Source organism: Rana temporaria, chromosome 3 (assembly GCF_905171775.1).
Source record: "Rana temporaria chromosome 3, aRanTem1.1, whole genome shotgun sequence".
Taxonomy (NCBI): Eukaryota; Metazoa; Chordata; class Amphibia; order Anura; family Ranidae; genus Rana; species Rana temporaria.
Genome location: NC_053491.1, coordinates 302,588,430 through 302,606,212, shown reverse-complemented (window position 1 = coordinate 302,606,212; position 17,783 = coordinate 302,588,430). Strand labels below are relative to the sequence as shown.

The 17,783-nt window shown below is 45.5% G+C and overlaps 1 protein-coding gene and 1 long non-coding RNA gene across 4 annotated transcripts in view; both read left to right on the top strand.

The window, feature by feature from the left end:
- The window catches only part of STING1 (stimulator of interferon response cGAMP interactor 1), a 476,559-nt gene that overhangs the window by 369,945 nt on the left and 88,831 nt on the right, over positions 1-17,783 (top strand). For all 3 annotated transcript variants that reach the window (XM_040344776.1, XM_040344774.1, XM_040344775.1), the window contains one exon: positions 1,090-1,276. In XM_040344776.1, the coding sequence (XP_040200710.1) occupies positions 1,090-1,276 (187 nt within the window). The remainder of the gene's footprint in view (positions 1-1,089; positions 1,277-17,783) is intronic.
- On the top strand, positions 5,179-5,477 carry LOC120932425. The gene is made up of 2 exons (XR_005747986.1): positions 5,179-5,222; positions 5,302-5,477. It is a non-coding gene; the product is annotated as an uncharacterized LOC120932425 (long non-coding RNA).

Below are 17,783 nucleotides of genomic sequence, written 5' to 3'. Positions count from 1 at the left end.
GTGTATGGCTCATCTCTAAGCTGGGGTACCACCATAATGTATGACCTCCACATGAATGCGGTCCTGAAAGAACCCTTTACATGCCTAAAAGTCATTTATGGCCGCATATTTCTGGTGAGCGCATTTTTATTGTCACTTCGGGTGAAGCACTTTATTATGTACGTTGCACTTTCTGAGAGCACGGTGGTTGGAGTATAAATATGGAACACAGAATTGCCAGTTCTACATTTGCAATTATTCTGAACCCTTTTGATTTATCAATTGGTGTTTATATGGACATTATTTTACACTTGCTGCGCCCTTTGTACCTTTCTTTCACAGTTTATTAGTTACTCACTAATTTCAAATTTTTGGAGCTGCACTTGTATTTATTTTTTATTTTTATTCATCCTTGTTTGCGCCGTTTTCCATTTTTTTCATATTCACCCACATGTTTACCTACTTGTCTTCTGTAGATATTATTACAATGCTTTTGCAGAGCAGCCTTCTTCCAAATATTCTTAAAGTTTTCTGGGTTTCATACAATATACAAACAATATATTTTTATTCATCCTTGTTGGCGCCGTTTTCCATTTTTTTCATATTCACCCACATGTTTACCTACTTGTCTTCTGTAGATATTATTACAATGCTTTTGCAGAGCAGCCTTCTTCCAAATATTCTTAAAGTTTTCTGGGTTTCATACAATATACAAACATAAGTTCAACAGTTAGAGAGCTGAACAGTGTGGCCTACATTACAGGAAGAGTAGAAGAAGACTGTCTTCAGTCCACTTGTTGTCAATTTAGGCATAATAGATATTCAACATAAAATATAGCATAGTAGTACCTAATGTAATTACATGAAATCAAATAAAAATGCTGTACAGTTTAATTGTAGAAAAGATGTACATTTATTAAAGCATCAAGCAGTCTTACTGTAAATCTAGCTGTGTTTGGCCCTTATATTTTCAGTAAGAATACCATCCTCTATTTATCATCAGATTTATAAAAAACAAATTTTCAAATTGTTGGAAATGTTGTGGTGTTTTGTGGTGGTGGCGGTGTATATAATGGGCTGCTCTATTGATTGCCTTCCTTTTTTTTCCAGCCATACTACTGTATTGTGGAATATGCTACACCTTTAGCATCCCTGTATGAAATGTCAGATGTAGCGAGTGCTGCCTTCAGTAAAGAAGATCGCATTGAACAGGCCAAACTCTTTTGTCGCACTTTGGAGAACATCCTTAAAAATTCACTGCAATGCCGAGATGCTTTTCGATTAGTCATTTATGATGGTAAATTAATCAATCTGTTTGGGGTACATCAAACTGGATGAACTGGATGTGTTTGCAAACTACAATATTTTTAATCTCATCTGGTTTTGCTAATGTAGAATTCAGTGAAGAAATAATAATTTTATTGTCATTATATACACATACAACAAAATTTCCATTTGCTTTCCTTGAATGGCTCATTAAATTATTAATAGGGATAGTTAGAAAAATTGATCTTTGGGTGTCGGAGGTGCCTTCACACCGTAAACCTTATAAAGATACTGTTGATGAAAGCAAAAATTTAAATGATATGCACCTGTCAAAAAGGTGTGGAAAAATTGATCTTTGGGTGTCTGAGGTCAAATAAAACAAAGGAATTTCCAAGCTCAACTTACCAATCAGCCTGTGACCAACAAAATTGACCTGTCTAACAGTGTGGGTTAAAAACAGGGGTTCATTTTCAAAACAATTTCAAATACATACATAAGCTGCAGGCCCCGGCAAGGCACCCTGTATCCTGCAGACCCTACCTCTAACTTTTAGGAGTCTCCACAGTGGGAGAACATGTATTCTGATGGATAGATTAAGGGAAGTTGACTGCAGGGAGCCCACCCCTAAGGAGGGGCAGGAACACACTGAACACCAAGCACATTGCACTTTAGCAGCAAAGTGCGTTGCCTAACCAATTGGGTGTTGGAGGTGCCTTCCCACCATAACCCTATAGAGGTACTCTTGATAAAAGCAAGAATTGGCCTTGTTGTCAAAAATTGAAATTATATGCACCTGTCAAACAGGTGTGGAAAAATTTGTCTTCGGGTGTCGGCGCCTTCACAAGAATTGGCCTTGCTGTCAACATTTTTATTGATATGCACTTGTCAAACCTATGGCATAAAACTCTTCCAGATGAAATCAACACCCACAATGCTAGGCATAGACGCTGGTAATCCAGGACTGATTCATTTTGATAAATGTCAGACGGTCCACCGTCCACGGAGTCTGTGGACAGATGCGCTCTATTATCAGTAACAAAACCTCCAGCAGCACTGGATGCCCGTTTGGAAAGCATGCTGGATGCAGGGCAGCCCAGCAGCACAATTGCATACTGGGCAAGTTCTGGCCAGTGGTCTATTCTCTTGACTAGGGATGAGCCGAGCATACCCGGGTTCGGTTCGCACCAGAACGTTCGAACAGACCGAACGTTCGCGCGAACATTTAGAACCCCATTGAAGTCTATGGGACTCAAACGTTCAAATTCAAAAGTGCTCATTTTAAAGCCCAATATGCAAGTTATTGATGGAAAACGTCTTTGAGAACCCGGGTCTTGCCTCAGGGAACATGTATTAATGGAAAAAAACGTTTTAAAAACTGTAGTTTTTTCTTGAGCAGCGATTTTAAAGATGCTTAAAGTGAAAAAAAAATCCTTTAAATATGGTACCTGCTGGGTGTCTATAGTAGTGGCACGTGTTTAGAAATGTCCCTGCACAACATGAGATTACTCTCAGAAAAAAGTATTTTAATACTGCCTGCGGGGGTTTAATGTAATGCTTGGTCCCTGCAATATGGATAAAAATCATTGAAAAAAATAGCATGAGTTTCCCCGCCACCACTCCCCCAGGTCATTACACAAGACCCAGTGCCGATCCTGACCTCCCTGGGGCCCTAAGCAAAATGACATGGCACATTAAAAATGAGAAGCGGGGGGCCCTGATGACAGTGACATGTCACATTAAAGAAAGTTGAGAAGCGGGGGGAGGGGGTGTTCTGCTGTCGGAAATTACTCAGCCAGCGAGTTTAGAAGTGGGGTGAGGGTGCGAAAATGACTTCTCACCAGGCGGGGCCTCTAGTACTTTGGGGGGCCTTCGCGGCTTTCCGGGGCCCTAAGCGGCTTGCATAGTGAGCCTATAGTGAGGATTGGCCCTGACAAGACCTTTTGGCCCTATATACTTTGAACAGCAGTATACAGGTGTTGCAAACAAGATAAGGACTGTAGGTTTCTTAAGTAGAATCAGAACCATGTCATACTTTGCTCCTGCATATTGCACAATTTCCTAAAGAGACCCTCAACAAACTACATGACACTTGTGCCTGATGAGGCCACTGATGTTCCAGTGGTGGTGGCCCGGGAGACTGTCCATACAGGCTTGGCCCCCCAAAGTGCACGTGCTGTGTGGCAACAATATGTCGATTATTTTAGGGGGGGGCCATTACAATGCCAGATCTTGACTCAATAAATAATTTATTTGTGAAAAAAAATTCTAGAGAAAAGGGGGGTTGCCATCCGGGGCCTCCTTTGAACAAATTCTGTGAAGAACTCCTGTTCTCTGAAGGCCTCCATTATTTCCGCAAGTCAAAATTTCGCAAAAAATACTAATGTCAGTCAAGCCTTAGCTTTCTCCCCATATCTAACCCACAAACTCATCCACTGATCATAAAGTCCAAAAATCAAGTTTCGTATCGTCGTATTGCACGTTCATTTTTCCGATGTTTTCTACCGACTGTGAACGACGTTCTTATTCACGCAATATCCCTTTATACACTGCGCATGTGAGAAGCTCTGCACGTTTCCACGCCCATGACGATCGTTCTAGTGATTGACACGCCCCTTTTCAGTCGGTCAATGCAAGAGTCAGAAGAAATGATGGAGGGAAGACAGCAAGCTGCAACCAGGCAGGAGAGAGGCCAGGCACACACCAGGAGGAGCTGGAGGTACAAAGCCACCAACATGAGCTTCGAAGAGATGGTAGAGATGGTGGCTGTTCTTAAAAAGGAGGACTACGACGGCAAAAAAGGGCCTTACAAGAACACCAATAAAGTGAAGGCCCAGATCATAGAGAAGGTACGGAGGACTCTCCATGCAAAATTCGGGGTGCAGAGGTCCAGGGAGCAGCTGCGCAAGCGATGGTCTGATTTGAAAATCAGAGAGCTGGACCAGATGGAGAGAACTAGAAGAGTTCTCAGAAGACGTAAGTAAATTTCATGTGTACTCTGAATATTTGTTTTTATTTTTTTGCGTCATTTGCTTTTCTTTCAGGTTGTGTATATAGACAGTCCAAGAATAGATGTTTCAAGGTTCATGTTTGTGGGCATAATAATTGGTTGTTCATTGTATTTAAGATCTTTTTATGTGAGACCAATTTTTTATTTAATGTAGATGTGTTATTAACTAGATTAAAACAATCCAACTTAAGTCATTATACAGTAAAAGGAGAGTATGCTCAGCACAGCAGTTGATTACACATATGGACTCAGTAGCACAATGGTTGGCATGGCCGATCCGCCCTATAGGCTCGCTATGCAAGCCGCTTAGGGCCCCGCAAAGCTGCGAAGGGCCCCCCAAATAACTAGAGGCCCCGCCTAGTAAGATGTCATTTTCGCCCCCTCACCCTGCTTCTCAACTCACTGACTGCATGGGAGAAGAGGCAAGAAGTCAGCACCCCTTGCTTCTCAATTTAATGTAAGATGTCATTTCCGACAGCAGAACACCCCATCCCCCTACTTCTCAACTTTCTTTAATGTGACATGTCACTGTCGTCAGCGCCCCCCGCTTCTCATTTTTAATGTGCCATGTCATTTTGCTTCGGACCCCAGGGAGGTCAGGATCGGCACTGAGTGTTGGTCACAAGAACAACCTAGTTAGCGTGTCACACAGAGGTGATCCAGTGTATACTTGTTGTTTTTCCATGTAGGAAACTTGTCCAAAGATAGAGAAATGCAGCAGCTTTGGTAATGGATAAAATCCAGTGTTAAGCTTAGAAGGATTGTAAAAGCAGACAATTGTACCACACTTTTTAAAAAAGAATGATTGATATTCCTCTTTCGGGCCTCTAATCTTTTTGATTCATCTATCCATTTTTTTACAATCTCATAGGCCGCAATCAAGCTGCAGAAGTGGAGCCGACCAACCCCACACAGTGCCAAGCCCCACCCTCGCCGGATGTACAGGAAGTGCAAAATGCCACCACATCAGGTCAGTGTCATAAAGCACAGCTTCAGGTAATACATGTAGGCCTGTATAATTTTAATACATGTTTTTTCCCAAACTTCAGGTGTACGAGCTGTTGGTGGCGGCTTAGACACTTACAGTGCCCAGGTGCTAATTGGGGAGATAATGTCCTGCAGGGCACAAATAGAGGACACAAACATCGCCCTGGAGAAGATCATAAGGAACAACAGAAAGGTGGACCAAAGCCTCAAGAATATTATTGATGTTCTGTGGAGGGTTTAAAAAAATAAAAAAAAATAAAACAAAATAGATGTAGACAAGTATTTAAAAGCAAAAATATAGTTATTAAAAAAATAAACAATTTATATTAACCACTTCCCGCCCGGCCTATAGCCGATTTACGTCCGGGAAGTGGTTATGAAATCCTGACAGGACGTCCTGCAGGATTTCATGCCGCGCGCCCGTGTCCGGCGGACACTCTTTACCACGTGATCAGCCGTGTCCAATGACGGCTGATCACGATGTAAACAGGAAGAGCCGTTGATGGCTCTTCCTCACTCGCGTCTGACAGACGCGTAGTGAGGAGAGCCGATCGGCGGCTCTCCTGACAGGGGGGGTTTGCACTGATTGTTTATCAGCGCAGCCCCCCCTCGGATCGCCACACTGGACCACCAGGGATGCCCACCCTGGACCACCAGGGTGGAAAAAAAAAAAAAAAGGCTGCAAAAAAAAAAAAAAGACGTTTAAAAAAGAAAAGCATTCAAAAAAATATGCCAATCAGTGCCCACAAATGGGCACTGACTGGCAAAATCAGTGCTGCCCCACAGTGTCCATCAGTGCCACCCCAGTGTCCATCAGTGCCACCCCACAGTGTCCATCAGTGCCACCCCACAGTGCCCATCCATACCCAGTGCCCATCTGTGCCACCCATAAGTATCCATCAGTGCCACCCATAAGTGCCGCCCATGAGTGCCCATCTGTGCCGCCTATGAGTGCCCAGTGCCGCCCATGAGTGCCCATCAGTGCCGCCTATGTGTGCCCATCAGTGCCGCCTATGTGTGCCCATCAGTGCCGCCTATGTGTGCCCATCAGTGCCACCTATGTGTGCCCATCAGTGCCGCCTATGAGTGCCCATCAGTGTCGCATACCAGCGCCGCCAATCAGTGCCACCTCATCTGTGCCCGTCAGTACTACCTCATCGATGTCCATCAGTGCCATCTCATCGGTGCCCATTAGTGCCGCCATATCAGTGCCCGTAATTGAAAGAGAAAACTTATTTACAAAAAAATTTACAGAAAAAAATAAAAACATAATTTTTTTCCAAATTTTCAGCCTTTTTTTAGTTGTTGCGCAAAAAAAAAAAATCGCAGAGGTGATCAAATACCACCAAAAGAAAGCTCTATTTGTGGGGAAAAAAGGACACCAATTTTGTTTGGGTACAGTGTAGCATGACCGCGCAATTGCCATTCAAAGTGCGACAGTGCTGAAAGCTGAAAATTGGCCTGGGCGGGAAGCTGCGTAAGTGCCTGGTATGGAAGTGGTTAAGATATTAAAAAAAAATGAAAATGACACATTTTAAGTGTGATACAATAAATATTTTTTGATACTCAACAATGTCTGGCTTCTTATTATATCAATGCTAGATTTGTGGTGTTTACATTGACAATGATGAGTATTTAGTAAAGGAAAATAAACATGACACTATGATAACGTAGGAGAAAGCTAGAATGAACTCAAATTAGAAAAGAATCAAACCAAGAAAATTACTAGAACAGGGGCAGAAAAATTGTGCGTCACAACACTGCAACCCCTCACAGATACTGTAATTGGAGCTCAGCAAAGAGCCACATGCAAAGTATTGCATTAAAAATTGTTATTAGACGCCCCTGTTAAACAGGGGCAGAAACAGGGCTCAAGTCCTGCGGGAACGCGTGGGAACGGAGTTCCTGCACTTTTTTCACAGCAGGAACGCAGTTCCCTTTGCAGGACTAGAGCAGCCGAGAGCAGCCGAACCGCCCGAGCCAATCCTTCACTAATAGGCGATGCCCAGCTCGAGTCACTATCAGAGGCAGGCGAACCTTAGTAATCCTTAATGTTACTGGCCGCTTCCTGTATATGGATTCATCAGGTAGTGTACCGTCACTTCCTCGATGCCGCAATGTCTCCTGGGAGCTTTTGTCATTGTTCCCAGGAGACATTGCGGAGGTCTGCCGCGAGTCATCTTAAAGTTCTTTCTAAATCCCGCGATAACTCGCGGCAGACCTCCGCAATGTCTCCTGGGAACAATGACAAACATGCGGTTTAGTAATTATGCATATGAGCGTATCATTTTTTTTTTTTTGGTGGGGAAGTGGATCTTGGGTGGGAGTTCCCACACTTTTTTTCCCAGGACTTGACCCCTGGGCAGAAACATTGGGCCTTAGGCACAACACAACACTTCAACCCCTCAGATACTGTAATTGGAGTGCAGAAAAGAGCCACATCCAAAGTATTGCATAAAAAATTGTTATTAGACGCCCCTGTTAGACAGGGGCAGAAACATTGGGCCTTAGGCACAACACAACACTGCAACCCCTCAGATACTGTAATTGGAGCACAGAAAAGAGCCACATCCAAAGTATTGCATTAAAAAATGTTATTAGACGCCCCTGTTAAACAGGGGCAGAAACATTGGGCCTTAGGCACAACACAACACTGCAACCCCTCAGATACTGTAATTGGAGCACAGAAAAGAGCCACATCCAAAGTATTGCATTAACAATTGTTATTAGACGCCCCTGTTAAACAGGGGCAGAAACATTGGGCCTTAGGCACACCACAACACTGCAACGCCTCAGATACTGTAATTGGAGCGCAGAAAAGAGCCACATGCAAAGTATTGCATTAAAAATTGTTATTAGACGCCCCTGTTAAACAAGGGCAGAAAAATTGGGCCTTAGGCACTGGTGGCGGAGCCCAGAACCAAAAATGTTCTTACTAGCTATCAGCAAGATCAGTGAGGAGGAAAAGGATATACAATCAGCAGCATAACAGGACAGTCACTCAGCATCAGCATAGGCAGTCTCCAAGGGATCTGTCATTTAAAAAAAAATATTCTGTTACATCTGCATCAGGTGCTTGGTAGCTGGTGTTGATCCAAGCCTGATTCATTTTTATAAAGGTCAGTCGATCAACAGAGTCGGTGGAGAGGCGCACCCTGTGAACGGTCACAAAACCTCCAGCAGCACTAAATGTGCGTTCTGAAAGAACGCTGGATGCAGGGCAAGCCAGTAGCTCAATAGCGTACTGTGCAAGCTCTGGCCAGTGATCCATCCTCAAGACCCAGAGGATTTTCGGTGGGGAAGGTGTCCAAATCTGATCTTGCCCCTAGGTATTCACGCACCATGTAAATCAAACGCTGGCGATGGTTGCTGGAACCGGTCATACCTTGGGGCTGCGGACCAAAAAATTGTCTGAACGCATCGGTCAGACGGCCACCTTCTCCCCCGCTCCTTCTGTGACTCACCGAAGCCTCAGCAACACGTTGTCCAGGACCTGGATTTGGTAATCCCCCAGGTTCTGGGAACGCGTTGCACAGAGCCTTCTGCAAGCCCTCCCGAAGATGTTTCATCTTCATCTCCCTCTGCGATGGCAAGATAAGCTCCGCAACCTTACTCCTGTAACGTGGATCAAGGAGAGTTGCCAGCCAGTAATGATCCCTCTCCTTGATACCACGAACACGAGGATCCTTACGCAGGCTTTGCAGGATCAGGGAGGCCATGCAGCGTAGGTTTGCTGAGGCATTCGGGGCACAGTCCTCTGGGTCACTGAGGACGACAGGATCCGCAGCCACCTCATCCCAGCCACGTAAAAGTCCACCGGTTCCTTGGGACTGTAAGTGATCCCTTGAAGACTGCTGCTGCTGAGTGCTAGGCTCCACCTCCATGCTGCTGATACAATCCTCCTCCTCCACCTCGTCCTCGTCCTCCTCATCCTCTTGCTGTGTGGTAAGCGGGCATGCAGGTCCACTGTCTGGATAAAGGGGGCCTTGAGAGGTAAGGAAGTCCTCCTTTTCCTCCCTCTGTTCTGCCTCAAGGGCCATGTCCATTATTCCACGTAGAGTGTGCTCCAACAGGTGAATTAGAGGGACAGTCTCACTGATGCATGCACTGTCACTGCTCACCATCCTCGTGGCCTCCTTTAAAGGGTGACAGGACAGTGCATGCATCCCTGATCAAGGCCCACTGGCATGGGGAAAAAAACCAAGCTCCCCTGACCCAGTTCTGCTGCCATATTGGCACAGGTACTCATTGATGGCCCTCTGCTGCGTGTGCAGCCGCTGCAGCATGGACAACGTAGAGTTCCATCTGGTGGGCATGTCACAGATTAGGCGGTTCTTGGGCAGGTTGTATTCCCTTTGTAGGTCTGTCAACCGAGCAGTGGCATTGTATGACCTTCGGAAATGCACACAGACTTTCCTGGCCTGCTTCAGGACATCCTGTAAGCCCAGGTACCTGCCCAAAAACCGCTGCACCACCAAATTGAGAACATGAGCAAAACAGGGCACATGGGTCAGTTTTCCCTGTCGCAGGGCAGAGAGGAGGTTGGTGCCATTGTCGCTAACCACCATTCCTGGCTTATGCTGGCATGGCGTCAACCACCTCTGAGCCTGCCCCTGTAGAGCTGACAGAACCTCTGCCCCAGTGTGGCTCCTGTCTCCCAAGCACACCAGCTCTAGCACCGCATGGCATCTCCTGGCCTGCATTCCTGCGTAGCCCCTCGTACGCTTACGGAGCACAGCTGGTTCAGAGGAAACATCAGCACAGGAAGAGGCCACAGAGGAAGAAGAAGAGGAGGGGGTGGAGGAGAGAGGTGTGTCACAACCAGTAGTAGTGTTTTGGAGGCATGGTGGCGGAACAACCTCCAACACTACTGTACATTGCCCTGCGTCCTGCCCAGCTGCCAGCAGAGTCACCCAATGCACTGTGAAAGAGAGGTAACGTCCCTGTCCATGCCTGCTTGACCATGAGTCAGCGGTAAGATGCACCTTACCACTGACCGCCCTGTCCAGCGAGGCATGGACATTGCCTTCCACATGCCGGTAGAGAGCGGGAATCGCCTTCCGTGAGAAAAAGTGGCGTTTGGGTACTTGCCACTGAGGTACTGCACATTGCACAAACTCATGGAAGGGGGCAGAATCTACCAACTGAAAAGGTAGCAGTTGAAGTGCTAGCAATTTCGCTAAGCTAGCATTCAACCGCTGGGCATGTGGATGGCTGGGAGAGTACTTCTTTCGGCGCTGCAGCAGCTGGGGCAGGGAAATTTGTCTGCTACCATCAGTAGATTTTCCGCATGTACTACTAGGTTGTGACACACCTATTTCTAAACCTTCAGTCCTATCAGTGCAGGCTTCAGAGAGGACTGAGGGTCTTGTGGGGTTGGAGCTCCCAGCTGATGAGGGGCAAGGGGAGGTCCGCTTTGTTCTTTGGTGTGGGTCTTTCTGGTATGCTTGCCAACGAACTGAATGGCAGGTCGACATATGTCTGGTCAAGCATGTGGTGCCCAAGCGGGTGATGTTTTGGCCACGCGAGATACGCTTGAGACATATGTTGCACATGTCTCAAAAAAGGCCCACACCAAAGAACTTTTGCAGTACCGTTGAGACGCAGCAGCGCCCTGCACAGGCGTAGCTCTGCGATGTAATGCAGTTGGTGTGCTGCCCTTAAGCTGTCCCCTGGAGGGCATCCTGCCTCTTTGGATATGTGCCTGTGCCTCTTCCTCCTCCTCCTCCTCCTCCTCCTCCTCCTCCTCTCTCCTATCAGGCACCCAGGTAGAGTCAGTGACCTCATCATCCCCTCCCTCCTCATCACTGTCGAAAACCTGGCAGTATGCTGCAGCTGGGGGAACATGACTGCCAGATTGCTGTCCCTCTCGGGCACCCGCTCTCTCTGGGCTCACATCAATGCCTTCCTCTATCTGTGTTCCGTCATCGGAGCCTTCAAAACGCTGCGCATCTTCATGTAGCATGTACCCAACACTGTGTTGAAACAGTTCGGGGGACTCCTCAGGAGGACATGGTGGGACTAGGGAAGGATTGTGTGATGCCATTGTGCACAAGGAAGAGGACGCCTTGGCAGCTGCTTTGCCAGATAAACTAAGCTCAGCCTGGGTGAGAGAGGATGAGGAGGATGAGGATGGCTTGGTCATCCACTCTACTAATTTCTCTGCATGTTGAGGCGCAACACGGCCAGCTCCCAAAAACAATGACGAGCGTGTCAGACGGCCACGTCCTGAAGAGGATGCACCGTGTCCACCACCAGCGTTGCCTCTAGATGCAGAGCCTGCTTGCCCTCGTGACTCTCTGCCTTTCTTTGTTGTCCTTCCAGACATTTTAATAGCCTGCACAGGACAAAATCAGAAATAAACAGCACCTGTCCAGTAAGAGCAACTGCGTTTATGGGCAAAAACACAGCAAACGTGCAGTATGATCGACTTAGTTTATGGGCAAAAACACAGCAAACGTATAGTAAGATCGACTGAGTTTATGGGCAAAAAACACAGCAAACGTGCTGTATGATCGACTGCGTTTATGGGCAAAAACACAGCAGAGGTGCAGTATGATCGACTGAGTTTATGGGCAAAAACACAGCAAACGTATAGTAAGATCCACTGAGATTATGGGCAAAAACACAGCAAACGTATAGTATGATCGACTGAGTTTATGGGCAAAAACACAGCAAACGTGCAGTATGATCGACTGAGTTCATGGGCAAAAACACAGAAAACGTATAGTAAGATCGACTGAGTTTATGGGCAAAAACACAGCAAACGTGCAGTATGATCGACTGAGTTTATGGGCAAAAACACAGCAAACTTATAGTAAGATCGACTGAGTTTATGGGCAAAAACACAGCAAACGTATAGTAAGATCGACTGAGTTTATGGGCAAAAACACAGCAAACGTATAGTATGATCGACTGAGTTTATGGGCAAAAACACAGCAAACTTATAGTAAGATCGACTGAGTTTATGGGCAAAAAACACAGCAAACTTATAGTAAGATCAACTGAGTTTATGGGAAAATAACACAGCAAACATGCAGTGTGATCGACTGCGTTTATGGGCAAAAACACAGCAAACTTATAGTAAGATCGACTGAGTTTATGGGCAAAAAACACAGCAAACGTGCAGTATGATCGACTGAGTTTATGGGCAAAAACACAGCAAACTTATAGTAAGATCGATTGAGTTTATGGGCAAAAACACAGCAAACTTATAGTACGATCGACTGAGTTTATGGGCAAAAACACAGCAAACGTATAGTATGATCGACTGAGTTTATGGGCAAAAAACACAGCAAACGTGCAGTATGATCGACTGAGTTCATGGGCAAAAACACAGCAAACTTATAGTAAGATCGACTGAGTTTATGGGCAAAAACACAGCAAACGTGCAGTATGATCGACTGAGTTTATGGGCAAAAATACAGCAAACTTATAGTAAGATCGACTGAGTTTATGGGCAAAAACACAGCAAACGTATAGTAAGATCGACTGAGTTTATAGGCAAAACACAGCAAACGTATAGTATGATCCACTGAGTTTATGGGCAAAAACACAGCAAATGTGCAGTATGATCGACTAAGTTCATGGGCAAAATCACAGCAAACGTATAGTAAGATCGACTGAGTTTATGGGCAAAAAACACAGCAAACGTGCAGTATGATCGACTGCGTTTATGGGCAAAAACACAGCAAACTTATAGTAAGATCAACTGAGTTTATGGGCAACAACACAGCAAACGTGTAACGTGCAGTATGATCGACTGCGTTTATGGGCAAAAACACAGCAAACTTATAGTAAGATCGACTGAGTTTGTGGGCAAAAACACAGCAAACGTGCAGTATGATCGACTGAGTTTATGGCCAAAAACACAGCACACGTGCTTTAACAGCGACTGCGTTTATGTGCAAATAGATAACACACGTGCAGTAACAGCTAATGCGTGTATGTGCAATTATATAGCACACATGTCATGCAGTAACAGCCACTGCGTGTATGTGTGCAATTAAATAGCACACGCCCACTAACACTGAGTACTATGTTTCAGTTAAAACTAAACTGCATGCAGGCAATTCAACACGTTAGAGCACTGCAGCTAGCACAAATAAATTGCCTAACAATAGGAATAGCTGATCTAGCTAAGCTATACAGTGTATAAATATATGTACAACCCTAGGAAGGATGTATATATATCCTCTACACACTGCAAATTTAACTATACTGACTGGCCTTCCTGCTCTATCTATCTGGTAGAAAAGACACTGGGGCAGATTCAGAAAGCAATTGCGTCTGCGTAACCATAGTTACGCAGCGCAATTGCTTAGTTGCGCCGGCGTAACGACTTTTCTGTATTCAGAAAGCTTGTTACGCCGACTGCAGCCTAAGATATGACTGGCATAAGGCTCTTATGGCGTCGTATCGTAGGCTGCATTCTTACGATGGCCGCTAGGTGGCGTTCCCGTAGTGGTCAGCGTATAGTATGCAAATTGCATACTAATTTAAATCAGTCTTTATTAATATTTTCCACAAGTGAACAGTAGATACATTTGTTACAACACATCAGATGTTCCGACTGGAGCAAAATGACCAATAGAGATGAAACATAAGCAAGACTAAACATAAGCAGTCAGACATTTCAAACTAAACAGAGATAAGTCCAGCTTTGTATAGAACCAATGTAAGCTCCAGACGGGGGGGGGGGGAGGGGGGAGGTAGAGGGGCACCAGCTAGGTAGGCATGTCAGCCGCATAGAGGAGTGGAGGTAGGTAGAAAGGAAAGAAAGAACGAAAAATGTCGGAAGTGGGAGGGGGTTGCGATGTAGGGAGAGTATCAGATAGTAACAGTACATTTGGTATGAGCAAGCCAGGATGACCACCTATAAAGAAACTTATCCAGATTAAAGTTTTTTCTAGCTACTAGTCTCTCCATTTCACATTGGAGGTTTAGGTCTGCGATTGTATTAGAGATGGATGGGCAGTCTGAAGTTTTCCAGAGCTTGGTGATGTTTCGTTTTGCTGCTAGTAGTAGGTGTACTATTACCACTCGTGACCCGGGGGGGGGAATTTGTCTATCCCTAGATGTAGTATTGCTAGTGAGGGGTTGGGGGTGGTTGGAATCTGTGATAATGTAGAGATCAAAGCAAATACTAGTTTCCAGAATGAACTAATGGACTTGCAAAACCATAGAATGTGTGCTATGGTTCCAGCACTGCCACATGACCTCCAACATGTAGAGTGGTGTCCCGGGAAGAACTTGGATAGGCGGTATGGTGTGAGGTACCACCTGTGAATGTTTTTTTGGTACGATTCCCAGTGATTGGAGCAGTGGGAGGCCGAAAAGGTGTGTTTAAAGGCACGTGTTCACATATCAGGGGTGACAGTAATGTTTAGTTCCTCAGACCATTTAGAGAAAGAAGAGATTTGGGAGTAGGGTCAGTTGTCGCTAACTGCAGAGTACATTGTTCATATACCATGTTTTGGGTAGGGTGTGCATGTGTAAAAGTTATGGATTGGTTCAGGTATTTTAACTACAGTGGGGAATTTAGATTTCCGAAGAAAGTGTGAAATCCTAGCATAGGTAAAGGCTTCGGACTGAGGAAGGTTGTAGTCAGTTTGGAGTTCTGCAAAGGTTTTAAGGGTGTCTGATTTGTAGAGGTCAGATACGTAATTGAGCTTAAGCTTTTGCCAGGTCTGCAGATTAAGATTTTGGAGATGAACCATTAGCGTTCTGAGAGGGATTGACAGAACGTGGGACGGGTGCGTTGTAGATGGCGCCTGGGTGAATCTCTTCCATACTGTTAGTGAGGCTACAATCGAAGGGGGGCTATCCGATGCTGCAGGGGGAAACCCAGCTGACGTGCACAGCAGTATGTCACGTAAATTGTTAGGTATGAAGCATGATGCTTCCATGATCGACCAGGTCTTGGTGGGAGTCGGGTGCCACCAGTAGTACAACTGGTCCAGGATGGAAGCATAGTAGTAGTTTTGAACATGGGGAAGACTAACACCCCCTTTTGAGTGATGTCTGGTTAGAATGTAGTGTGCGCATCTTGGAGGTTTGGATTCCCAGATATATCTCGAAATTTGCTTCTGTTAGGAGGCAAAGAAGGAATGGGGTATAGGTAAGATTACCGTACGGAATAAATATAGAAGTTTGGGGGGAATTAACATTTTAAAAGAGGCAATTCTTCCGAGTTTAGATAAACCAGTTGTACGGAGTTGGTTTAATAAGTGGGGGAGCCGTTTTTGGAATGCATGGTAGTTAAGGTCGTATAATTGAGGTAGTGTGGGAGCTAACTTTATCCCGAGGTACGGAATATAGTGTCTCGTCCAAGAATAAGGTAGAGAGCCCTCCAGGAGGGACTTCTGTTTGTTCGCGAGATTAAACGTGAGTATTAGGGACTTGGAGGAGTTAAGTTTATAGAACGAGGCTAAGCCAAATTGAGTAAGGTTATCTTGAATAGCAGGCAGGGATAGGATCGGGTTCATGACCATAAGTATGACATCGTCGACAAAGAGACTTATTTTATGTTCCATGTCATTGTGTACGATGCCCGATATACGCTTGTCTCCTCTAATCCTTGCTGCCAGGGGTTCCATAACGAGAGCAAAGATGAGAGGGGAGAGCGGGCACCCCTGGCGAGTGCCATTGGTGATCTCAAAAGGAGTAGACAGGGATCCGTCGGTTAGAACTCTAGCTGAGGGGTTTGAGTAAAGTGATAGTATCGCGGACTGAAACCAACCTGTGATTCCAAATTTTACTAGTACTGCTTTCAGAAAACCCCAGTGTACCCTGTCGAACGCCTTCTCTGCGTCCAAAGATAGGAGCAGAGAAGGCGCTCGAGATCGGGAGACCCGATGAACCAGATCAATGACCCTTCTGGTTGCGTCTGGAGCCTGTCTATCCGTCATAAAGCCGACTTGGTCTGAGTGCACCAGTGACGGAAGACATTTCAGCAGTCTAGCCGCCAGAACCTTGGCGAATATTTTCACGTCTGTGTTAAGGAGCGATATAGGCCTGTAGTTGGTCGTGGAGGTAGGATCCTTCTCAGGTTTGGGGATGGTTGTGATAATCGAACGTAACATGTCAAGTGGCAGAGAACCAGAGGTGGCAGCAGAGTTGAAGAGAGCTGTGAGATGAGGGGTAAGTTTAGCGAATGTCTTGTAGAATTCATACGTATAACCATCTTCTCCCGGGGATTTATGTAGAGGGAGAGTATGGATCGCTCTAAGGACTTCAACGTCCGAGAATGGTTGGGAGAGCTCCGCTGCTTGATCAGGTGTTACAGATGGGAGATCCACTAGAGATAAGAAATTTTGCACCGATTGGTCTGTAGGTTGAGGGGTGGCCGCGTCATTTGCTAAATTGTAAAGGGAGGAGTAATAGTCGCTGAAAGCGTTGGCTATATCCTGAGGGTTTGTAAGGAGTTTCTTGGTGGTAGGGTGGTGGAGGGAGGCTATTTTACTTTTAAGGCGTTGATTTTTGACCTGTCGGGCCAGTAAGGCTCCTACCTTATTGCCTAAGGCATAGTATTTGGCTTTAGTTAATTTAAGGTTATACTCGAATTTATAAAGTAAAAGCGAGCAGAGTTTTTGCCTGTGTTCTAAGAGTATACTGGCTAGTTTGTGGGAGGGATTCAGTTTATTTTGGGTCTCCAAATGGGAAATTTGGGAAAGGACCTCATCAATTTGCCTAGACCTCTGGTTCTTAGCATGACTGTGGCGCTTAATTAGGAGTCCACGCATGTAGGCCTTATAGGCCGACCAAAGTACAAACCTACTAGTGTCCGGTAGATCATTTGATTCAAAATAGGAGTGGTGCTCGGTAGTCAGTTCTTGGACGGTGTTCGGGTCAGAGAGGAGAGATGCATCGAGCCTCCATAGGCGAGTCGTTCTGGGTCTACAATTACCTACAGTGATGGAGATAGGTGCATGGTCCGACCATGCAATGGATCCAGTCTCTGTTTGTGTCACATCTTGGAGGGTAAGTTTGTCGACCAGGAAGAGGTCTATGCGGGAGTATGATAGTTGAGAGGAGGAGAAATATGAGTAGTCTCGCTCGTTGCCATGGTGGCATCTCCACGAATCGTAGAGGTCATTTGTGTGAAGAAAGGAGGATAGTGCTGGTCGACGGTTGGTCGCTGAGGATGTAGTGTCCAGGTTCGGGTCAGCAATTATATTGAAGTCGCCTCCGATAAGAAGCCTTCCACGTCGGATTTGGGTAATCTTCTTGTACAGACGTTTATGGAATAGCAGCTGTTGCTTGTTTGGTCCATACACGTTTACCAGTGTGTAGGTGACTTGGTTAATGTCGCATATGAGAATCAGGAAACGTCCTTGGGAGTCAATTACCGATTTGTGTAGCTTAAATTGTAGAGAGTTTCGTATGGCCGTGAGGACTCCATTTTTCTTCTTTTGGCCTGAGGCCAGGAATACGAGATCATAGGGCCAAATCCTCAGCCAGGCGGCGTAACTTAACTTTCAGCAGTTAAGTTACACTGACTTAAAGTTTTTACCTAAGTGCCTGATCCTCAAAGCACTTACGT